At 45.2% G+C, this 23146-nt stretch overlaps 1 protein-coding gene across 5 annotated transcripts in view; it reads left to right on the top strand.

Moving 5' to 3' along the window:
- The window catches only part of LMF1 (lipase maturation factor 1), a 180574-nt gene that overhangs the window by 2580 nt on the left and 154848 nt on the right, over nucleotides 1–23146 (top strand). For 2 of the 5 annotated variants that reach the window (XR_010466377.1, XM_005504541.3), the window contains exons 2-3: nucleotides 8041–8350; nucleotides 22045–22055. Coding sequence is in view for 2 of the 5 variants with exons in the window: in XM_005504541.3 (XP_005504598.2) it covers nucleotides 8041–8350; nucleotides 22045–22055 (321 nt within the window). In the remaining 3 variants the exon portion in view is untranslated. Of the gene's footprint in view, nucleotides 1–8040; nucleotides 8355–22044; nucleotides 22056–22091; nucleotides 22113–23146 lie in introns of those variants that run through there. The other 3 variants (XM_065031272.1, XM_065031273.1, XM_065031274.1) reach the window with 3 other exon arrangements.

The following is a 23146-nucleotide window of genomic DNA, read 5'->3' as shown; positions in this document are numbered from 1 at the left end:
GAAGGTGTTTGAGGAGCAGGGAAGGATGGTTCTGTCCTTTGTGGTGGAGGAGGTGCAAGAGAGGAAAAGTTTACCTCCTTGTTATGCAACTTCTGCTTGATTGCAATCAGGTGACAGTGATTTCTGCTGTTTTTCATTGAGTGACAGCCAAACAACCCGAAGACAGAAACCTCACCAGATTTGAGGTTGAATTCTGACTCGGGCTGTCACTTTTGCAGCGGTGCTGGGACTTCAGCTCTGATCCCAGTGCAGGGAGATGCTGCACAGCCTAACATCAGAATGTTCCTGGGATGGAAACTAATCCGTGTATCTGAGATGGAGAGATTGCGAAGAGGTGGATTCCTCTGTCGAAGGCTGCAGAACCATGACATGGCTGCCGGGGTGGGATGCTCTCTAGGGAAGGGTGGGTTGCCTTTTGATCTCTTCTGAGAGCCTGGGTTTAGAAACAGCAGAAAACAATTTAAAGCCTCTATGCCAAGCACCTCTTCCAAGCTCTTTTCTGAAGATGGAACCATTTACTCTGACAGATTATTTTTTTTTCCCAGACGTGGCGATTCTGCACATGCCGACTCTCAGACTTGCTGAGGAAACGGCTGATGCAGTTGTGACAGTTTGACATTCCTCAGTTGAGGGATGTTTTTCCCCCTTCTTTCATTTCACCCTTTTAAACATAACCCTTTCATTCCTGCTGTGTTAAGCAACAAATCCTTTGGGGGCGGCTTGTGCTGAAGTATCAGGAAAAGTTGTCACCCCCATGATTGCAGCTCCTGCCTGTTAGTGCAGCTGTGAGAGCTGGAAGCTTTTTCCCCCTTCTAGGTGGGAAGGGAAGGGTGGGAGAGCAAAGGTCCCTCTGGGTGGGATGGAAATGTGATTTGGGATGTGACTGAAGGGATGGTGAGATGAGGGGCAGAATCACTAAGCATGATGGAGGGGGGGGCTGTCACCTCTTTCCTCCCCTCAACCTCTTGAGAGGCTGTTTTATTGCATGATATGAACTGGGGAGATGCTTCCCCTTTGGATTTTCTCCTGTGGAAGGACAGGCAGAGTGAGGCAGGTGTGAAGTGTCCTGTGTGCCCTCCCTTCTTCCACATCCCCTTTGGTTATAACAGCTCTCCTCTTATTTTTGTTTGAAGGGGGTTTCCAGAAGCAGCCAGAGCCTGGAAAGTCCCTGGCAAAGCAACTCTTGTCTAAAAGGCAGGTTGGAGATGGGAAAGTGGGAAAGGATCTGATGATTCCTGGAGGTCAGTGACCAAAGCCACCTGCTGCTTGCAGGAATGGGAAGGAAGGGGAAAGGGATCCAAGCTGGAAGTTTGGGAGGTTTGGTCTTGGCAGCTGGGCCAGTGGGATCCTCCGGCTGAGCCCTGAGGGAGATGAAACGCCTGTCTGTACAATCTTGTTTTTAATAGTAGCTAGCACTGTGCACTTGTAAATTAGGTGACACTTAAATTCTTAAAACTGACAGCCCTCAGAGATGTTTTTCAGGTCTGGGACCTCTCTTTCCGCTTCACCAAGTGTGGGCAGACCAAGTGGTAAAACCCTTCCAGAGGAGGAGAGTGTGAAGTAACACAGAATCCAGCCCTGAACACTGGGGAAGAGACCGATTTTGTGGGTCTTACCCTGTGCTCTGCTGTCCCAGTCCCTCTCTCTGTTTTTGTAGAAGCATCTTTATATAGCACTGGTGTGCCAACTGAAGAGGCTTGTCTCACAGGCTTTGGCCATTGCAGCCTGTCCCTCGGTGGCTAATTGCGATCTCTAATACAGGAATTCATGGAACAGGGATGCTTGGAGAAATGCCATTTCGAGATTGCAAGGTTTCCCATCCTGGTCTTGCACTGTGTGTTTCTTCTTTATGGCAGGGATTAGACATTTTGTCAATGCAGAAAGTCTTTGAGGTCTTGTTGGAAGTGCTGTTACAGGTAAATAGCTGGTCCCAAAGCTCTTGACAACAGACGTGCATGATTTGCTCCTTTCACCTTCCTTCTAAATCATTGCTAAGTGCCCTTTTTGGATGATTACTATCATCGGATTCCAGATGTAGAAGTTTAAGTAATTAGATACGACCCTTCCCAATTTCAGCCAGGCTCTGTAGAGTGCTTTGAAAGAAAAGCTATTATTTAAATCCAGCTTATCTTCCTTCTCCTTATGTATTGTTTAACAGTAGTATTTTCTTTCCCCACATCTACAGCTTTGGGAGTTTCATGCTACCTCTTCCGAATTCTGAAATCTAAAGCTTTCTTGGGGGGAGTTTGGCTTCCTGTAGGTTCCTGCTCTCCCCTGTGTCCTTCCTCCTCTCTCTGCCATCTCCCCTTCTCTTCCCTCAGTTTTATTGAAAGATTCCCAGCAGCTTTCAGCTTGCCCACTCAGGTTTATAGTACATCTTCGGATGCTTTTTCTCCCCTGAAAGGTTTTATTTGCTTGTTAGCAGGTCTGCACAACAAAGGCGGCGTGTTAGCACCCTGTCCTCTTAGCAAGCTACGTGCCCCCATTTAACTCTGCACGGAAGAGACAGAAGCGCGTTTGGTCCTGAGCAAAGCACCCTTGCTGTGGGAAGATAAATTCGTAGCAAGTAGCGATAGTTTAAGGGGAATAACGAGAAGTGAGGAGAGAATCTGTCTCCCAGTCTGCTGTTTGCCCAGACTGGTCTGGAGCAGAGGGATCTTCTCAGGGCATCCTCCCGCTGCAGGTTGGGCTGGTGTTCTGCACAACCCGGGTCCTACGGGGAAGCTTTTTAGCAGTGCCACAGCCCAGGCTTTTCTATTTACTTCCACTTTATTTCAAACCAAGAGAAAATGAGCAGATAAGCACTTAAAAAGCCTCCAAAGCAACCACCCCAAAGTCTTCAGCTTTGCTGCCGGTGGCAATAAAAGGAAAAAGTGTTAAGAGCAGACTGCTTTGTTGTGTGTTTGCTTGTGGCTGTAGGGCTGCAGGATTAAAAGAGCCTGCCTGGTTTCCCTCTGGCTCTTTGCTCAGTACTCAAGTGTTGTTACTTCTGTGTTGCAAAACTTTGCAGGGGAATTTATCAGTTGAAAACTTGTTTGATTCATTTCTCTGATAGTAATGAAAAGACTGTGCGTATTCTTCCCCTTTTTCTTTTTGGTAGTTCAACCTCGGCTTGCCAGCACCCAGCATAGGGCCTTTTTTGAATGCCTTGCTGGGTCAAAGGTGCACTTGATATATGGCTCCAGGCAGATTTTTGTGTGTGTGCAAAATGTAGTTTGGTTTTCATACAAAACTCTGTGCCTTTGGTTCATTTCTTCTTGTGGTTTGGGCTTTAAGTGAAAGTTAAGACTTCTTTTAATGAAGGGAGAGAGAAAGCCATATGACTGAAAAGTTTTGGATTTCACATCTTTAAATCTTTACAGAGCATGAAGAATGGGATTCTCTCATTCTCCTACCATGACAGGCTGAGCCTGGACCGGAAGAAAGGAACTAGGGTGACAGGGCAATATGGATAGACCAGGTCATTTCAGATTGGTGACTGGTGTTGCATGCTCGGGTTGTGTTTATTGGTAGCATGTGGGTTTGAACATGTTCGGTTTGGGGGGAAAGAGAAGGGTCGAAGGGGGGAGTTAATGAAAAAGTACAGTCAAGCACCTTCTGAGGTGAGAATAAGTATGGAAGGTCTATTAGCAGTTGATGACAATTTACATGTGTTACTTCTGTAAAGATGAGCTCGCAGTGGGTAGAGGAGTGTGCTCCCGTGGGAGCTGTCAAGGCTCCGTCTGCTCTGGAGTGGGAGTCCCTGAGGCTGAGGGTTTTTTCAATCTGCAAAGGAGCAAATATTCTGAAGAAGGATGGCAAAGTGCTTCAGGTGGATCAGAGGAGACCAGCATGGGCTGAAGATACCCAAACCCAGGAGGTATTGGTAGAAGGTCCTCGCAGTGAGGAGCCAGAGGGCCGATGGGGTTTTGCGCTGTGTTTGGAGACTTGGACATGTGCAGAGCTCAGCCATGGCCCCACATCGTTCCCATCCATGATGCTGGGAAAAAGAACACGGTGGGAAAACATGGGCTTCTGCATCCTGAACTCTGAAAAAGTGTCCTTCTCAGTTATGTACTTGTTTTTGCAAGTTGACACCAGAATGTGAGAGCTACTCTGAGGGGTCTGGCCTACTAGAGGTGCTGGAAGGAGGGGGTGACCCTGTATCAGTCCCTGCTTCTGCTCGCTCCATCCTGGGGAAGTCCGCTGTGGACCCCTCAGTGCAGAACGTGTTCGAGCTGGAGGCAGCCGGGGTGCTGGGGGAGGCGAGCTGCCTGGTGCGCAGGAATGCAGGTGCTTGCACTGGTTTGGCAGGGAAAAAACAACCCCTGAACTGACAGGAGGCACTGCTGAATACATTGCCCAGAGTTCGCAAATCCGGGAGTTGGGTTTGCTCAGGAGGAAAGTGTCTTCTCCTGGGTGAGATGCAGAGTCTTGTAGCTGTGCTGGTGAATGAGATGCTGCCAGTGATGCTCAGCAGCTGTCGGCTGCCTGCTCAGGCTCCCTTTTGCCATTCCCTTTGGGTAAGACTCTTCTCTCTTTGCTGCTGGACATCAGAACATGCCAGGAGCACAGGTTGACGGAGGGTTTGGAGAGGCTGAGGTGGATGCAGTGCTGTTGCTCGAGCAGCCTCCATCCCTGCCTTGGAGCCCATGGGGTGGTTGAGCCCCATGTGCTGTGTGGGTGGGTTCTCCCAGCATTGGCTGGCAGACTAACTGGTGAATTCTGGTTCACGTAGCAGGGCTGCTCCGCTGCCCTGTTGCCGGGAAGGAGCTACAGGATGAAGAACAGAAATTATTAACCTTGACCCCTGGCCTGGCTGTGCAGGGAACATGCCAGCCAGTGCCCAAGGTGGAACCAAACTCGTTTGACCACGTTTACCTGGAGGGAGTGGGAAGATGGAGAGTGGCAAATCCCTAAATAAGAGGCCAAAGGGAGAAAGGTTTCAGAACAGGGGTAAAGGAAGAGGAAGAAAAGCACAGGGTTTGGGGGCAAAAGGGACTTTTTCTGTCCCTGACTAAACCAAGATCTAAGGGAAGGTTCTTGGAAAAAGGAGCAGGGTCTGTGTTATAGTCAATTTAAGGATACAGTTTCTTGAGAGGACTTCAGGGAGAAGCAGCAATGACAAGCTGATAAATAACTTGCCTTTTCCCCTGGATCTGTTCATCTGCTTTGCTGAAATCCTTTGCAGACTCTGTTTTTATTTTGGACTGTTGCGTATGTCCAGTGAAGGCTTAGCTGCTGCCTCGAGAGTAGATCTGGGGGATTTGGTGGTGGGGTTTGAGAAGCCAAAGGGATGTGTCCTTCCAAGGTGCTCCAAAAGATGCTGGAGATGAGAGAGAACACGGAAGGAGGTGATGGATCAGCTCGGGGAGTGCCCAGGAGAGGGAGCTGGATCCGGACGGAGCAGCATGATCTGGAGATGCTGCATTTGCTGGACTCGGGCCCTCACAGATCCAGATGTAGGTGGAACAACAAGGATTTGGTTTGGGTTGAGCTCTTCGTTGCCGGTGGGATTTAGTCCTGAAATGGTAACGTGTGTAATATCAGCGGTGCAGCATCCTGTGAGAAACAGGTATTCTGGGAGAAAACCAGTTTGGAGCCCAAGCTGGGCTCTAGATGTTCGGTTCATGCAGCCTTTGCTGCTTTCAGACTCAAAAGGCTGTACAGTATTTTGTGCATACCATGTGTACTTTTCTGCAATTGCTATAGTTTGTTTTTCCTAATTTACCCTTTCCTTGTTTATCTTGCATACTGTGCAGGGGTCTAATTTAGAGATATTTTTTTTTTTTTTAATTTTTTTTTAGAAAAACTACTGCTTAGCACTTAAGGGTTGGGGCAGCAATTTCTGTAGCGTTTAGAGGGGAATTTGATTAGCACTTTGGGAAAACTGTGCAGTAAATTGCAGTGCTAATCAAGGGGAATCAAGCCATGCAGCTTTAAGGCAGAGTTGGTCTTTATTTTTTTTTTTTAAAACCAAAAATGAAGATGTTAAGTTGTCTGAGGCTCAGCAGCATTATATTTCTGTGGCTTTGCATGCCAGGCTTTCTGATTACACAGTTGTGCCAGACAGTGTTGTTATTAAAATATGAATACTCTAAAATCTAAAACATTTAATTTGCCGTCCAAACATGATCCATTAGGGTTAAGAAATTTTTCTTGTCGCTCCCTGTCCATAACTGAGGAAAATATTCTGCATGTCTTTTATTGGCTTGGAAATTCTTTCTCTGTATATAAAAGATGGACAGAAAGAGACGCAACCAATTAAACCCCCAACTTTATTGAGTTAGGACTGTGATTCAGGACCTGTTGAAATCAATGGGAACGCTCCCCGTGACCTCAGGTACACATCGTGGTTTTTCAAATGAGAACAAGATACGTGACACGTGCAAAGAGATGGAGTAAGTGTGAAGTGGTGTAACTGAAATCCACTGGAGACCTTTGCATGCATCTGGGGAAAACAGGACATTTATTTTTTGTTCCCTGGGCCTGTAGACTTTGAGTTGCTATTCAAACTCAAAATAAATGGGAATCCAGGCCTGAACTGGGGATATAGTTTAATAAAGACTTTCTACCAGCTTTCCCAGTGAGATGCCAACCAGATGAAAGGGCTTTGATCACTATGGAGGGTTGGGGAGGCAGATGAGCCTTTTGCAAGACCATGTGTGACGTGGCTGGCGTGTGGATAATGTTTAAAGATGGGTAAGTGAGCTGCTGGGAGCTAAATGTATGAGGCCTAATCAGGAAATGTTGGCTTGCATAATTTTTTCTGAGAAGTGGAGATTACTGCAGTTGAGAACTGCAGATTGGTGACTGAAGGAGATTCCTAAAATATGAGATAATCCCTAGGAACTGACCAACTTTCTCTGTAGGACATCAAATTCTAGGTCTATAATCTGTAATTAAATTGCTTATGTGCTGTTAAAAAAAGCATCTGGCTGTTCTAAGATTGTCCAGTGCAAGAGCACAGACACTATAAATGAGAGAGCTGTAGTAACATGTAAAAAGTAGCAATTTAGAGGACAGGAAAATATTAAGATTTTTGTATTTGCAGCCTACCAGAATGTGAGAGGATCCAGAAGGTCAACCCGTAGCATAACTACTGCCTTTTGCAATTGCAGTATATAACCATTAACCAACATGCTGCTAGAAGAATTGAAGTGTCCTTTAGGTGGCTGTTGGATGGTGTGTATGAGTTTAAGCTGTCTCATTATCAGTATTTTGAAATAGTGCTTACATATATGGAAAAACTTCAATACTTGATAGATGTGCAGATAATATTATATAAAAATGGAGATATGTTGTCCTCTGAAATCAAAGCATAACCTCGCAGACACAATCTGCCCTCAGTCTGCCGTGGGTTATTTGTACATCACCACCAAAATCCACGCTGGAGCTGTTGTCTATTTACACTGCAAAGTGTTTTGTGAAAGTAAAGCATGAGGGCTCAAAGTGCAGCTGTGTCTTTGCTGCAAAGCCAAAGGGGGTTGTGTGTGCGATTCTGGCTGCCCCAGCTCCGCTCCCCATATCTGTGTGTGAACTCTCCTGATGCTTTTTCGTAGGAAGGGAATTCTGTCTGAACATCTTGAAATTAATGCATTACTTTCTCTTGTACTCCGCGGTGCAATTAAGCTGTTTTCCTCATCTGCATCAGGAGATGAATGGTGCATGTGACTAACCTGGGGTCAGGCAGAGTCTAACAGAGCTGGGCTCAGCCTCCTCTTCCTACATTAGGTCACATTGCTCAGTTACAGGGACTGTTTCCCAGAAGTGCCTTGTTGGGTTTGCCTGAAGCAAGTGGTGTGTCCCTTGCAGCTGCTGAGGAGAAAATTATCTCTGAACAGGCTCCATGCCGTTTCCTGGTGTGAAGGCAGAGATGGTATCTATAGAATTCCTCTGCCTTCCGCATCGTGATTAATAGAAATGACTGTGATGTATGTCAATGAAGATGAAGACATGTGAATAAATTCCTTCCTGAGGCACGAATATACTTCTGTAACTGGACTCAAAATATGTGTTTAAGCCTGGCTGACTTCTAATACTGTTGTTTTTCTCCTCTAGTTGTGGCCTTTCTTGTGGCGTATCATCAAAACAAGCAGCTAATAGGAGAGAAGGGGCTTCTCCCGTGTAAACTGTACCTGCAGAATGTCAAGAAGTATTTCAAAGGGAAGATAAACCTGGATGCTCTGAGCTACGCACCAACAATCATCTGGTTTCTGGACTGGTCAGACATGGACAGCATCTTGGACTGCACCTCTCTGCTCGGCCTGGCAACGTCAGCCTTCGTGGTGATCACTGGATGTGCAAACATGGTCCTCATGGCTGTCCTGTGGGTTCTCTACCTCTCCTTGGTCAACGTTGGACAGATCTGGTAGGTTAACAATCTCTCTGCTTGGTTTTTCTCTGCAATCTCTTGCTGTTCATTGTACACATTCACTTTCTGTTACCATTTCAGGTTGGTAATCTGGTAAGAAGCAAGGTGGGAATGTCAGATAAGCAAAGTGTTTGGCAGAAATGAGTTATGGCCATCCCCCTGTGCTCTCTTTTACTTGGAATATCTGCCCTGATTTCTGTTCTCCTCTGTGAGAGGCAAATTGGCTGCATAATGTACCATGCTATGCAATGTCCCTGCTGTGGAATACTCTCTCTTGTGGCAAGGGAGTTCCCCTAATAATTACCTCTAAGATGGTTTCTCAATTTTCAGTTCTGTCCAGAAGAGCTGCAACACTCAGGGTAAGTATATAAAGCCTGTGAGGAAAAAGTAAAGGAGAAATAGTGAGTGTCTGCACATCTCCTTGCTGCAGGGAAAGGCTGTGGTGCAAAGCGAAAGGCTTTAGGTGGTCCTCAGCATTGTCAAGGCACCAATTGCATTTATTAACAGGATAAACCCTTGAGAAACCACATTTCATTAACTGACCTCTTCAAGTGCCTTTGTGTCTGTCAGAGGTGATGTGGTAACTTTGGGGAGGTGGAAAGTCCTGCCAGGAAGGGGTGCCCAAGCCGGGAACAGGACACAGCTGTATCAGTGAGATGTTCTGGCTCTACAACACATTACAGGACACCTTCTGTATAGATGAGCTCAGTGAATTTAATTTTAAGGATTTGCACATGCCTGGGCAGCCCTGTGTCTTGTCCTGTCCCATTCATTCCTATCCTACTCTAAATGGTATGTAAGTGGGTGAAGGATAACAGCCTCAGTTTTCTGAAAAGCTCTATTCTCTGAGCTCTTAACTCAGTGTGAACTTAAGACTGTGAAAGAAAGCCACAAAATTTGAAAAATAACTTGATGGATAGTTTTCTGTTGCCCGTTTCCAAGTTATTCCAAAAATCGCTTGTCTGTTTTTCTGGGTGTTTTATGTTACAGGGCAAGAATTCAAGCATCATCCTGCTCTCAGTTCCAGAGATACAGGAGCCTGTGTCTTTGTAGCAGTCTAAATCTGGACATGTTCCTTCATTTCTTTCTGGTTGGGGCGGGAACCCCTAACAACATCCCTCCCCAAGTTCATCATTATGAAGGCTGCAAAGGTTTTGTAGGTGGAAGCTGGACCTGTAGTGGCTTCTGAATTGACAGCCCTGCAGAACTCTTGAGGTTTTGCCCAAAGACATCCAGTTGTGCCTGTTGAGCTCTCCGCGGCTGTTTTGTCGTCTTTCAAGCCTTTAAGGGAGAGGTGAAGGGCAGGGGATAGAGAGAGGAGCCTTTTTCTGCTGCTACCCCAAATCACTGCCCAGCAGCCCATGTCCAGACCCCTCTTCCCAAGAGGTTACAACCTCATGGCCAAGCGTTGGATCTCTTTGCAGCTCTGAAGAAAATGATCTAGGCAGCAGGAATGCAAGACTTGGCCTTTTGTGAATGCTGTGGTCGAAAGGAATTGGCTCTTGATATTTGAGATAAGGCTGTGTTTTTTTTTTCTCCTTTGCTACTTCTGATTTGGAGTTTAAAATCTACTCTGGCATGGGCAGGTGCCTCCTGTATCCAGCGATAACACACCAAGGGGATGGCTTGGGTTCTTCTGGGGAATGAGTAAGAAAAAAGAGGGGGGATAGGGAGTCGGCTCAACTTAATCTCTTCTTAGTTGTGGCATCAAATATATGAAACAGGAAATTAGGTGGTTCTCGTAAAAGGGTGGGGAAAAAGAATCAAAGCAACCCAGCAGTACAGTTCATTCATGTGGTTCCATTTTTCATTAGATGCTCTGAAATGGGTCACTGGGTGGTCAAAACCATATTATCATTGTGCACGCGGTGTGACGTTCAGTTCCCTGGAGAAGGGGACGCTGGGTGCTCACAGTGCAGGTAAACATGGGGAGAGAGCAAAGTGGGGATTAACTAATTTCTCCCCGTCTCCCAGGGAATTGCGGTGGCACAAGGGATGAGCCGACAGCACCTGAAATCTCAGGAATTCTGGAGCTGATCGCGGGTGGCAGCATCAGCCTTAAAACTGAGACTGGCTTTAAAACTCCCTTTTCACACTGGCTTGTAGGTGGCGTTAGGTGATCCATGAACTTCGTCTTACTCTCAAATTTGGGCAGATTGAGAGGTTTTGATATGTCCTGATCATTCTCCAAAGCATCTACTGAAGACCAAAGTGACTTCTTATAAAGGGGAAAAGGACAACGTTGTGGGGCATTCCTGATCAGAGGTACGAGATGGCCCAGCAAAGAGGCGTCTGAAATGAGAAAGAAATTCCTCCTGTGGCCACGTTGTTTTGTAGTTAATGCACATTTATTCTCAGTGTCCCTCTGGGGCTGGCAGGCGTGGGGACCTGCGGGCTGACCTGATCCAACACGTCCTTTGCCGTAGATGCCTGCAAAGCCAGTTCAAGGAAGATACGGCATGATAAAGAGGAATAGAGCTCTCTTCTTCAGGCCAGCGAGGAACAATTTATTCCTTTTATCGCTTTTCCTTTTACTATTTTAATTTTCAGTGTTTCTATTTGTTTTGGGCTGGAGTCTCCAGATACCGGGCACTGCTGAAGGAGCGAGTCTTTCAACTGCTGTCCAGCTGGCTTGGGCTCAGAGTAAGGAAGCTTTAGAAGAGCAAACCGTCTCCTTTGAAGGGCAGGACACATTCCCTGCCTGCCCTGGTGCTGCCGACCTCCACCTGTGAGCTGGGGGATCTGCTGGGAGCCTGGGGACAGCTGGGGACAGCCTGGCAAGGGACCAGCTGAAGGTCTTTGAGGGTGTTAGAACCCTGAAGAAAGCTGCTCCTGGAATGGGCTGATGTGAGCAGTTTGTGATGGATTTTATGGGATAAGGATTACTTTGGCAATGTAAAATCCCAAGAACAGCGGCCAGGATGTTGTCCCGGCCCTGAATTCTTGGTTTTGCCAGTTTGCTGTTGGCTCTGCCAAAGTGCAGGTGAACTGTGCCTGAATTAATACGCGCTTCAGTGGTTCTCACACAAACTTTCAGAGAATAGCGTGTTAATTTTGGTACCTGTGAAATGTGGGACCAAAATTTGCCTTCACCAAACTTGAAAGCGGAATGCACAGGGGAGCTTTTATAATTCTGGGCATTGTGTTCCCAAACCAGCTGTTGTATTCGGGCTCTGATCAGACTAAACCTCTGCGTGTTCTCTGGGTCATGGGGCACTTGTGTGCTGGTATCACAAGCTCAGTGCATCTGCCTTAAAACACTGCATTTTATTCCCCTTCTGCCATTTTGAAATTATCCTTTTGAAGTAGGAGGAGACTTTCAAGAAACTAAAAATCCACCAGTGCAAAAGAATATTTCATGTCTGACCCTTGGGCTGGGTGAAGCGCTTAATCATTCTGTTAATTTTAGCCTTGATTTTTCTTATGATTTCTGCAGACAATGCCTAATTTCAGTAAAATGATAACAGTAAAAAGTCCCAGTTTGACTGTAATAGAAGCTACTTAATGAGGCTAGAGATGCTTAAAAAGATTTTTGTGGGAATTCCTCATCCTTTGGTGTCTGTTTTGCAGACTGCGGGTCCTGCTTATCTGGGTTTGGTTGTTTAAGTTGTTGCAGTTCTGCAGGTCCCGTACAAATGGCCTTGCCTTTCTCCCAGATTCTTCCCTCTTGAATATTAACGTAATGGATTGGTGTACACGTAGACAAGGATGGGAAAAACTACCCCTTTATTTAAAAGTAAAAATATTTGTTGCAGGTGATGCCATTTGTGGTTTTATTCTCTGCAGTTTCTACTGGGGCTGATGGACCATTGGCAGCAGAAGTCCCTGGTCAGGACAAGTTCCCTTGGAGAGACATTCCAGCAAGTTAAATCATTTTTATACCAGAATAACTAATGCACTTTTGAAGTGAATTTGTAATTCTGGAATAAAATCACTTTTATCCCACAGTAAGGTGTCTCCAGAGAGCTATTACATTTTCTTATATAAACAAACTTTTAAACTATGCTGCCACTGATCTCCTGTTTCTTTTTCTGTTGTTTCCTCACTGAACCACCTCCCCCCGGCATTTTCAAGTGTTGTCTGGAAATCCTTCCTTTCCCTTGGTTATTGTGTTGTTTCATTTTACAAAGCATATTGTCCACTGTTAGTGAGCATTCAGTAGTACAGTTTGTAAGACACTTGATACAAAAGCCGGAATTATGGGCTTTTTAAATCCTATTGCCTTTTTTTCTTTCATGACTAAGATTTTTGGTAGAGTTACAAGAGCTCGAGGGAATAGGTTAAACAAGCCAATAAATAAAATGTTATAGCATGAGGTGGCTACAGCATTCTTTTCAGTGTGTTCTTCCCTGTGGAAAATGTTGGTCGAGCTACTGCTAATGGATATTTAGGGTAAAATAAGACCAAACGCACCTTTTTTTTTGTCTGCAAGGAATATGAGGATGAAGAGTGCTTTGCTGCCATAGAACAGCCAGGAACTTTCCAAGAAGTTGTAGATGCTGCAGCACTTTCTTAGAGCCTCTGTCTGGCCCCAAACGCCTGGTGTTATTTCATATTTAGCTGATTGAACATAATATTAATAGCTTTTAACTGTAAGGGCGTATTGGAGGGACAGGTCTACTGCAGGTCATGAAAGCATGTCTCTGAGGCACGTAACTTAATTGCAGTTAAATTACCCTCCTCAGAAGTTCATTTACAATAGAGACAGAAGAAAGACTTGTGTGTCACGGAGGTTTTGTGGTTTATATGTCTCATTAAAAATCACTTGACCTATGCAGGACTTTAATCACCGTGTGCTTGTGGATGGACTGGTGAGCTGTACACCCTGAGCTCCGGTAGATGCTGGGGGGCTGCTGAGGTGCTCAGGGCTGTGTTTTCACTCTCCAGGAGGGCATTAGTGGCCATTAAAAGGACTCCTTCCTTAGTTTCTTTCCCCCTATGTTCTACAGCTTTGGTTTTTCAGTCTAAAGCACTTGGGGTTTTGTCTGGTGTCATCCTATCCAGTAAAGGTTAGAAAGATCTCTTCTGAGTTTCTTATTTTATTTTGTAAAATGGAAAGTGTGTGAATTGTAGGCTGGATTGGGCAAAATGGCATTCCCATTTTTTAAGTGTACTTTAAGTGTTTGTGACCCTCTTATGACAGGGGCACAGCACTGACCGAGATCCTCATTTTATGAGTAGGAGAATCCTAGTCTGGCATGCAAAATACAAATGGAAGAATCGGCCTTGGAGCTTCCAGCAGACCAGAGCCAGATGAAGGGGGAATTATTGTATCCACCCAAGTGTGTTTAAACTAATGCACGTTTTATTCGGTAGCTTGGGTAATTCAGCAGGACTTTTTTGCCTGTCCCCAAGCAAGCAAAGACTGAAAGATCAGGAGCTGTGCAAGTCAGGAATATGAACTTGTATTGTTTGGGTTTCATTGGTGTGTTTGGCTCACTTGGGAGTTCAGAGACCTCGCTGTACAGGCAGGAGTGGATGGGTTAGGCTGGGCTTAACTGTCTGACTTTGGCGAGGTCTTTCCGTCGGTTTATATCCTGTTTTATTGGCCTGTCTGGAGGCAATACAGGCTTGTACTGAGGGACCGTAACATTTAAGTGGTGTCAGCTTTGCAGATAGTAAAGTTTGAAGTGCAAGCAAAAACTAAAATTATCTGAATCCAGTGTAGAATTTAGCATATTAAAGTATCTAGGATTTTAGATGAATCACATTAGCAAACATCACCTTGTTCATATGCTGAATTGGAGTCACTTGAAGTTTGCTAGGGACTTTGCAAATAACTGTTTTTGCAACCTGGCTTTATTTTTCTAGCTCTCCAAAATATCCCAATGACAACAACAACAAGAAAACTTAGAATATCTTACTCCTTTATCTGGCCCTGGCCTTGGCAATAAACCTCAGGAATTTCTTTGTTATTGTGGATCGCAGCCTCACATCCCTCTACTCTGAACTTCCCTCCCTCTTTCCTCAGAAAGGAAAGATTATCTTGAGAAACGTAAACCAAAAGTGGAGGGATCTCAGGGGGTCATCCTTCCTGTCGAGGAAGCTGCTTTTTGGCACTTCCTCCTCGCACAGAAGAGAGGGAGCGTATCGGTTTCAAAGAATGCTGTGAGCGGCCGTGAGCGCTTGATATGACACATTAATGAAAACAAAGATTAATACCATGTGACACTGTTGCCTTGCAGTACAACTGGGAACTAATGAGGCTAATGAGAACCATATTTTTGTTTGAGAGATTAAAATTTAATCATGGCTGATGTCAGAAATGAATCATTTAGTGTTTCTCCCCCTGGTCTGTGCCCTAGGCTGGGTTTTTGGTTTAGCAGCAGCCCTGTGCCATCTCGCCTGGCATTTGGCGTGATTAGAGTCATAGAATCATTTCAGTTGGAAGAGACCTTCAGGATCATTGTCCAACCATAACCCAACTCTAGCACTAAACCATGTCCCTGAGAACCTTGTCTAAACACCTTTTAAACCCCTCCAGGGATGGTGACTCCACCGCTGCTCTGGGCAGCCTGTTCCAATGCCCAACAGCCCTTTGTTGGAAGAATATTTTTCCTAATAGCCAGTCTGAACCTCCCCTGGTGCAACTTGAGGCCATTTCATCTTGTCCTATCACTTGTTATGTGGAAGAAGAGACCAACACCCTCCACACTCCGACCTCCTTTCAGGCAGTTGCAGACAGTGATAAGTTCTCCCCTCAGTCTCTCTTTCTCCAGGCTGAACAGCCCTGGTTCCTGCAGCTGCTCCTCATCAGACTTGTGTTCCAGGCCCCAGGTTGGGAAGAAGAAGGGTGATGCTGTGGCTGATGGGCCTTCCTGCATCCCCAAGACCTGTCAATGTGTGAGATTACTTGTCCTGGTTGAGGCAGTTGAGTTAAATGCAGGTGGCGATGTGTTATGTGCTGTTAATTTAGCTTGGGCTTTTCAAAGGAGCAAGCAGGGGCAAAGCATGCGATTGCCATGGGGTGGCCAAGGATGTTTGAGCATGTTCCTGCCCATATCTACTCCAAAAACTGTGCATTAGTCTGAGAGTGGACTGGACTGAAAAGGCAGGTGGAGATGAACCTGATGAAGAAGACAGATCCAGCTTTGCTGGGGATTTGAGAAGATCTATGTGAGCTGTCAGCAGGAGAAGAGCTGCCAGAAGCCTTCGGGGGTGTTGGTCTGCAGCAGGTCTGGTCCTTGCCTGCTTCAGTGAATATATTCCTGGAGAAGAACTGACCCATGGCAAGTTGAGCTTGCCATTGACACATGATATGAAAATAACAAGAGAATTGGCTCTGGTAAAATGGTGTATTGGGATTTGCTGAGTGGCTGCAGCATGGGAACATGCAATGTTACTGCTGAGGCTGTTGATTTTGTAGCAAGTAGTGCTGCTAGGATTAATGTCATCTGAATAGTGTGAATGCATGTAGAAACTGAGAAAGAGGGAAACTAAAGAGGAATCTAATTATTATACGTTGATTGGTTGCACGTGTTGTTTTGACTTACTGTAATTACTGCCTTTGCTTTACTTAATAACACCTTTGGCGGATGTTTTTTTTTAATTTAAATCTGCTGTAAGATAGCTAGAGGTCTATAGGAATGAATTCACCATATGTAGAAGAGATCATGTCCTTGTCTACACTAGAAAACCATGTTGTGTCTAGTGTCTGTGATGTCTCGGGTTTTTGGGTGCTGGTCCCCTGAGCATCCCCCTGTAGCTGCCTCCTCCTACTTCAGCATCCGCTCCCTTTCCTAAATGTTCCCCATGGAATTGTCCTCAGAGTCCTGGTTTGTAGCCTTTTTCATGTTAAGCGCAGTAATCACTTCTGTCTGGATGTTGGGACTGTTACCTGCATCTACCCTTAAGAAAACATAGAAGAGCAGTGGTGTGTGTCTGCTGCTTTGCTTTGCAGAAAGTCTGACAAAGTGACTTAACGTAATGCTTGGATAGCGCAGCAAAAGTCAGCAAAAGGCACGTAGCGATATTCCTTCACCTCCTCCCTGCTTCCCCTGCCCCAACTCGATTTCCTGAGGCCGTGTTAAAGCACCAGCGGCAATTGGAATGGGATATGGGGTAAAGCTGTCACACTGGGAGCTGTGTACACTCTGTGGACAGTTAATAACACCCCACTGCTTCCTTTGCACAAACTGTCTCTGGATTCCAATCACTTCTGCAAATCACAGCTGATGAGAAAATGAAAGAAGTTATCAGAAGATTCTGTGGTTAGTGGCATGGCTGGGCAGTGTCTGATGTACCACAGCGCTTTGCCAGACACTGAGACAAATACTTTTAAATTGCTTATTATCTGGCACGTCTAATTGCCAGCTGTATCCAGTATGTATACTTGGGTATTGATTCCACAGCTGAAAGATTTAGGAAAAGAATGACTAATGTTTTTTTCATGATCTTTTTTAACTGTAACTTGCCAAATAGCTTCATGCAGCCAGCCCGGTCCAGCACACGTTCATGTTGCCTAACTCATCGAAGTTGTCAGACAGCTGTGGTTGGAAAGAATGTTAATACAATGATTGGTACAGCCGAAAAGCAATCGGGGCTTAGGGAAGGGCGGTGGTGGGATCTGTGTTCACTGACTTCCCTAAGGGTCTTAATCCAGACGTTTATTCTTGAAAATAGTGCTTGCTACCAGTGGTGCTGGCTCATCGCTGGGCTGGGGTTACTGCACAACCTGGGTTATTTGCAGGGCTGAGCTGTGTTGCGTGTCCCAGGTCTGGCTGGGCAACCAGCAGCTCTGTCCTGGACAAGGGGCGGTGAATGGCTGCAAAATCCAGCGAGCTCCTCTGGGGAAAAGTGCTGGGGTAGAAAGTACTGGAAACTTGCATTAGAATCACTTGTGTCTCCACAAACTTGGTGTGGAGAAAATGACTGTGCTTGCACTGAAACCCATTGCCTTGCTGCGGAATTCTTCATTTAACGGGGAACTGCGCTCAGTCTGCAGAATGGTTGGCAGTGGGAGGCCAGCCTTCAGAGAGAGATTAATGCAATTAAAGAAGTCTTTTTTATCAAGGAATGGAATTACTGAAGGGCAGTTTTCTGGGATTTTACCTGCCAGCGTGTTAGCAGCAGAAATACTCAAACCTTTCTGCTGCTGGTACTGAAGAAGCAGGATTGCAGCACTGGTTTTGTACTGCCCCCCTGTCCATGCATGCACATGGAAACCCGTGGATGGACTGACCTCTTCTTTGGGCCTGGAACATGGTCAGGCCGGTGCTCACCCCTTTATTCTCCATCAGTGTCTGTTGCTGCTGGCCGTGCACACACTCCTTGTTTTTGCATAGGGAGGTGCAGTTTTGGCAGGCTGGGGCGGCTCTGGTGGGCCGGAGGGGCTGCGGTGTGGCCATTGCCTGCCGGCTCCTGCTCCCACCTTGGACTTGCTGTTGGGCTTAAGGAGCAGCTCAGAGAGGGATTCCCAAGGGCCACTTCAGCATCTGGTTTTGGCACCAGAAGGATTTAACCAATGCAAACTTCACTTGAGTTTTGCAAATTCTGTAGTCACGTAAGCCAGGGCTCGTTATAACTTTCCGCTTTGGAAGCGAGCACGGACAGAACAGTCCCCAAGCCCGGTTCCATGCCTTGCAAGGGGACACCAAAGAGATGCTTGGATGGTTTGTCACCTGGAGCTGCTGCTTCCCCACTGCAGGGACAGCTGTGCATGGCTCCAGGAGGGCAACTGTCCCCTCCTGTCCCTCAGTCCCTGCTCCAGCTCTGCCCAGGCACCTTTCCCAGCACCATGAGCAAACCCAGGAGTAAACCTCTTATTTATTTATTTTTGTCTTTTTAATATTATCCCAGTTCCTTCCATTTAAAAGTGGATGTTGTAATTACAGAGTGCAGAATCCCAGTTTTTAGAGATCTGTGACCACAATAAAGTGAATCCAGAAACCAGACGAGTGGTTTCATTTACTACCATTCCAGCTTATTTCCTCCCCCCACGACTGCTGTGCAATACTAAAGGCTTGGCAGCAACTGAAACCAGCTGTCAAAAATGTTTCTTACCCCCACACTGTTAAGCTAATGATGTTCTGAAATTAATGGTGCACTAGACTAATTCTGTCATCTCATTTTGATGGACTCTCAGCCTCTTGGTCTCTTGCAAGTGGTGTTTGACAACTTTTTTTCTTTGTTTTGAGGCAGCGAGCTAAGGAAGTGGATCCCCAGGTCCTGTAATTATTAATATATATACATTGAAAATACGTTGGTTTTGTCCTGAAGCGTTTACAGCTTTAATTGGGTTGGTAAAGTGTGGTTCACCAAACAAGCTTTCAGGCACGTAAGCCTGTAACTTTTAGGAGCGTCATGTGCGAGACAGCAGCGGATGAGGCTTCCCGGAGCCGGGAGGTGACACCAGCATCGCATGTCTGGTTGTCACATTGTGCTGGAAGTGGCCTCGGCCCCACGCTGGGCAGAGAAGAGGCGCAAACCTCGGTGGTGGTGCAGAAAGTGGCCTGTTGTGGCAAAAAGCTGAAGGAGCTGAGTTTGGTTAGTTAAAAGAAAGGAAAACTTGGAAAGGAGACAAAGATCTCTGAGCGCGTGGAGGTGGTGGAGGATGGGAAGTGGCTGTTCTCAGTGTTTGCTGTCTGCACGTGGACGGGACAAGAAGCTGTTGGTTTACGTGGCAGAAAAGAAGAGGTAGGTTGGATGTAAGGAAAAGCCTTCTAAATGTATTATACATACGAAGGAACATTGGGCTGAACACCTGGAGAGGGAGATGGAGTCTCCATCACTGTCTGAGGTGATTCTCACATGGTCAGTCCTGTCTTGGGGCAGGTGGATTTCCCACATTTTCTGTACTTCCATGCTTAGCCCTTTTTTCTTCCTCCCCAGTGGAATCCCTGGATTTATGGCAGGCAGCTCATCCAGCTTTCCCTGCCACTATATTTTGGAAGGGGGCTCTTTGCTCTGCCAGTTGTGCGTCTGTCAGACTCCCTGCTGCCGTCTGAGGTGATGGGATCTCCTGGGGAGATGGTTCCCTCCCTCCTCCTCTGTCTGGACAGGTACTGGAAGGATGACCGGGATGATTAATATGTCCTGGTTCCATCCTTCATAGGGAAATGACACCTCATGGTGTAGCTTCTGCCTCATTTCCATTGTGGAGAGCAGGTTTTGGAGCCATGTCTTGGTGGAGAATTGGAAATATGTCTGTACTACCCAAATAGCTTTTCCCCCATCCCAATTTATACAACCCAGACAACAAGAAATACTCATAATGGAGATGAAAGTTGACATCTGGGTTCACTTTCCCTCGAGGATGTTCTCTGCAGAGATCAGTGGGAGAAGCTGTTAGCACCAGATACAGCAGGGAATGATCCTGCCTCTGGAAATCAGTTTAGCTGGGAGGATCTTGTGCTGTTGGGCACTGCTGGGTTGTGGATGGTGGGTAGGACTCATTTTTTCTTTTTAAATTATAAATATAGATTTTTGTTTTTGATTTAATTATATATTTTAATTATAAACGTAGATTTTCATATTTTCCTAGTAAGCATCATTCAATGTAAAGGTATGAGTTCCTGTCACTGTTCAAATATTATTTACTAACAAATTCTACTTAGAAGCATGTAATGTTCTACAGACTTACCAGAGGAGTCCCTGTCCCAGACAGCTGTTGCATTAAATGATCTGTGCAGTTATGGGGTAGGTGAGCAGGTCTGTCTGATCTGCATTTCCTTCCCCTTGAGCAAATAGAAACCATAATCTTACATACTTTGCAAACAGAAAAAAAGGATGTTTAGGGAACCGGTTGTGTTTTCTGTTGGGTCGGCTCGGGAGGTCCCTGTTGGTTTGTGCAGTGATGCCCACGCCTGGGTTGGAGACTCTTGCAGATCCACATGTTCAAACCCGTCTCAGCTCCATGTATTTTCATCAGGAGTGATGTGCTTAAATGCTTAAACTATGTTTTATTATCAATTTTTGCTTTCCAGGAATATACTTGAGCTAGAATTAGTCAGCATGACGATGTGGTGAAAACAGTTTAACTCAAATATTAGATGATGTTTATGATTCCCAGATGATACTCGCAGCCTCTTGAAGTGTGACATGAAGTTTGTCCTCTGATGACAAGTCATGGCTAATTACATTGTTTCTCCAAACAGGGAACAGAAATGACATCACGTTTTAATTTGATTTAGAAATTCCGAATGGAATATACTTTGAATTTGCGAAATTTCTGGTTTTGACAATGTGCAGCTCAAAAGTCACTCTGAAATCTGCCAAAAAGCCCCAAACCCACAAAATGAAACGCATGTTTTTAGTTGTCATTATCTGTGGGTAATGTTTCAAATGGCAAGGCAGGCAGTAGGGGAAAAAAAATCCATTTTAAAAAGAAACACTTCTGTTTACTGTGTATAAGCAAGGAGAGGACCTTGAAAAGCAAAAAAGGGTCATTAGGTTCCAAACTGCAACCTGAAGTCTGGGGGAATTGGGTACCTGCCTGTTTGTACCTATAACAAATAAAATCCCTGCCAGAAGCCCTGCTGCTTTTATGCATTTGGAGTGGGCCGTTTGGTTTGGTTTCCTTGGCATTTGTATCACAGGCTTCTTCAGAGAAATAAATTCACAAGTGTTTGCCTGTCATCACATGACAAGTTACGGAGCTGAGATTGATGTAATCAGCAACAGACACACGTCAGAAAACTTAATGTGGTTCAGAAGAATACAATATTTTATTAATTCCTCGTTTCGTGTGTGTCTCTGTGTGTGTGTTTTAAATGAGCCTCAGGGGGTTCTTAACTTCTGCCAAGGAGTGGGAATAATTCGTACAAGTTTGTGCTGAGCTGCACCACAACTGTGGTGGAGAACAGCGAAGTCAGGTTGCCCTTAATGACAGATATCTTCATAAAGAACCACTTTTATTAAGAAAGCTGAACTTGCTGTGTGTTTTAAAGTTACTACTTTCTTTACATAAGTAGCCCTCTATGAAATTGTTGTTAAATATGTAGTAAAATATTCAGACTGATGGATGATAGAACTATTGAAACTACCTATGTATAAGTGTAAAATTTGCACACCTATTCAGGGCATTTTCAGCAAGAGCAAATCTTTCTGAAAATCTCCAAAAGGCCTGGAGTATTTTCTTGGTTTGGGGTTCCATGGTTTTTTTATCTTTTCTTTTTTGTTAGTGTATTGCAATGTGCTGCAGATACTAATAATAAAGCCCCGATGTGGGACTGAAGCAGTAACAGGAGTGAACACCAGCTGGTGAAGAGCAGCGGCTTAAAACTTAACCTTTAGGTTTTATTTCTGATAGGAATGGATAATCTTACTGAAAATCACTATGTTGTAGCTAAGGCTAAAGGTAATTTCAGTGAGAAGACCAGTTAATAAAGCAAGTTAAGTGATGCACCAGATTGTGGCAGAAATGCTGCAGTGAGTGTGTGTCACTGTTCCTGAGGATGGAGGAGCGTCGAGTGCCCAGCGCTCGGCTGGCACGGTGCTGGACTTTCCTGGGTTCAAAGGGGGGAAAATTAATGAATTTACTCTTCTTGCATTTCCTGGTAGCAGCAGTTTCCCATTTGGTGCCTTTAAAGTACATGTTGCATGCTTCAGGTGTGTTTCCGTACCCCTTAACAGATATGTTTTGAATCTCATAACATGGGGAGTTTGAAATAAAACTAACATGAGGCATAGATTCCTACAGTTGATCCACTGAGATTTTAATTGTTTTGCTTTTTCTTCATTTTGTTTTGCAGGTATTCCTTTGGTAAGTGAATAAAAGTGAGAAAAAATCTGCAGTAATAATTAGTTGATGCATTTGTGGGTACGTAGCTTTTACATTATTCTAGCTTTCTCTTATCTTTCTCTGTCAAATGTTGAAGTCTCAATTCTCTATTCCCTGCTACTGATTTCTTTTTTCTGCCCGTATGCCCATAAGGAAGGGAAAACTGGTGTCAATTCTGTAAATTGGGAGGGGAATTGGTGGAAGGGTTGGCTAAGTACCAATAGCATCGTTTGGAGGGTGACATTGAAGACGAGTAGTTAAATAAGCCTGAGGCCACCGAGCGAGGTCTGAAGGACGTCCCTGGAGGGGGACCCCCCTCCTCCCGAATCACAGCTCCCTTTCCACTGTGAGTTTGTGTGAATGTCGAGAACCTCTTACTCCTATTATCTGCAGTTCCACTGGTGTGAGGCACAGATATATTCCCTTGGAGGTCTGGAAAGTTGGTTTGTGCTTTGTACAGATTTGTGGTTTTTTTCAACATTAGTTAGTCCGACTCATGGCTGGACTCTAAAAGTAAAGTTAGAAATCCCAGAAGAAAACATTTCACTCTGTGGAAATATTAGGAAAACTGCTAGTGTATTTCTGATTTTCTGGGCAGTGCTGCCATGGTGTGATGCCTTAAAACAGCCTCTTTGGTCATGTCTTCTCCTCCCATCAGCCGGCTGCTCGTGCTGTGGGTGGAGGAGGATGATGCTGTGTCATTGCATGGGTGAAAAGGGGATTCAAATTCCCAAGTTGTCACCAGCCAGTCACAAATAGAAATTTGGTTATTCTAATATAAAGCATGAAAATAGTTAAAGTCCATTCATGTCAGTGTGTGACAGAGGCTTGCAAAAGTAATGACTGAGGATGCTGCTGCTTCAGGGAATTGCATCCATCGCCTCATTTACCAATTAATTGTTTTAATCAGTTGTAAGTGGACGTACTGTGTTAGCGCAGGTGGGATCATTGAGCTGGTGCTCACCAAGCGGAGAGGCAGAGGAGTATGGAGAATTGAACCTGCACCTGTGTGTTTTGAGATGATTCTTCCAAATAGAATGTGGATATTTGAACCAGCAGGACTTTATGATACG

Source organism: Columba livia, chromosome 15 (assembly GCF_036013475.1).
Source record: "Columba livia isolate bColLiv1 breed racing homer chromosome 15, bColLiv1.pat.W.v2, whole genome shotgun sequence".
Taxonomy (NCBI): Eukaryota; Metazoa; Chordata; class Aves; order Columbiformes; family Columbidae; genus Columba; species Columba livia.
Note: the sequence above shows the minus strand (reverse complement) of the source record. Positions and strands in the feature narration are given on the sequence as shown.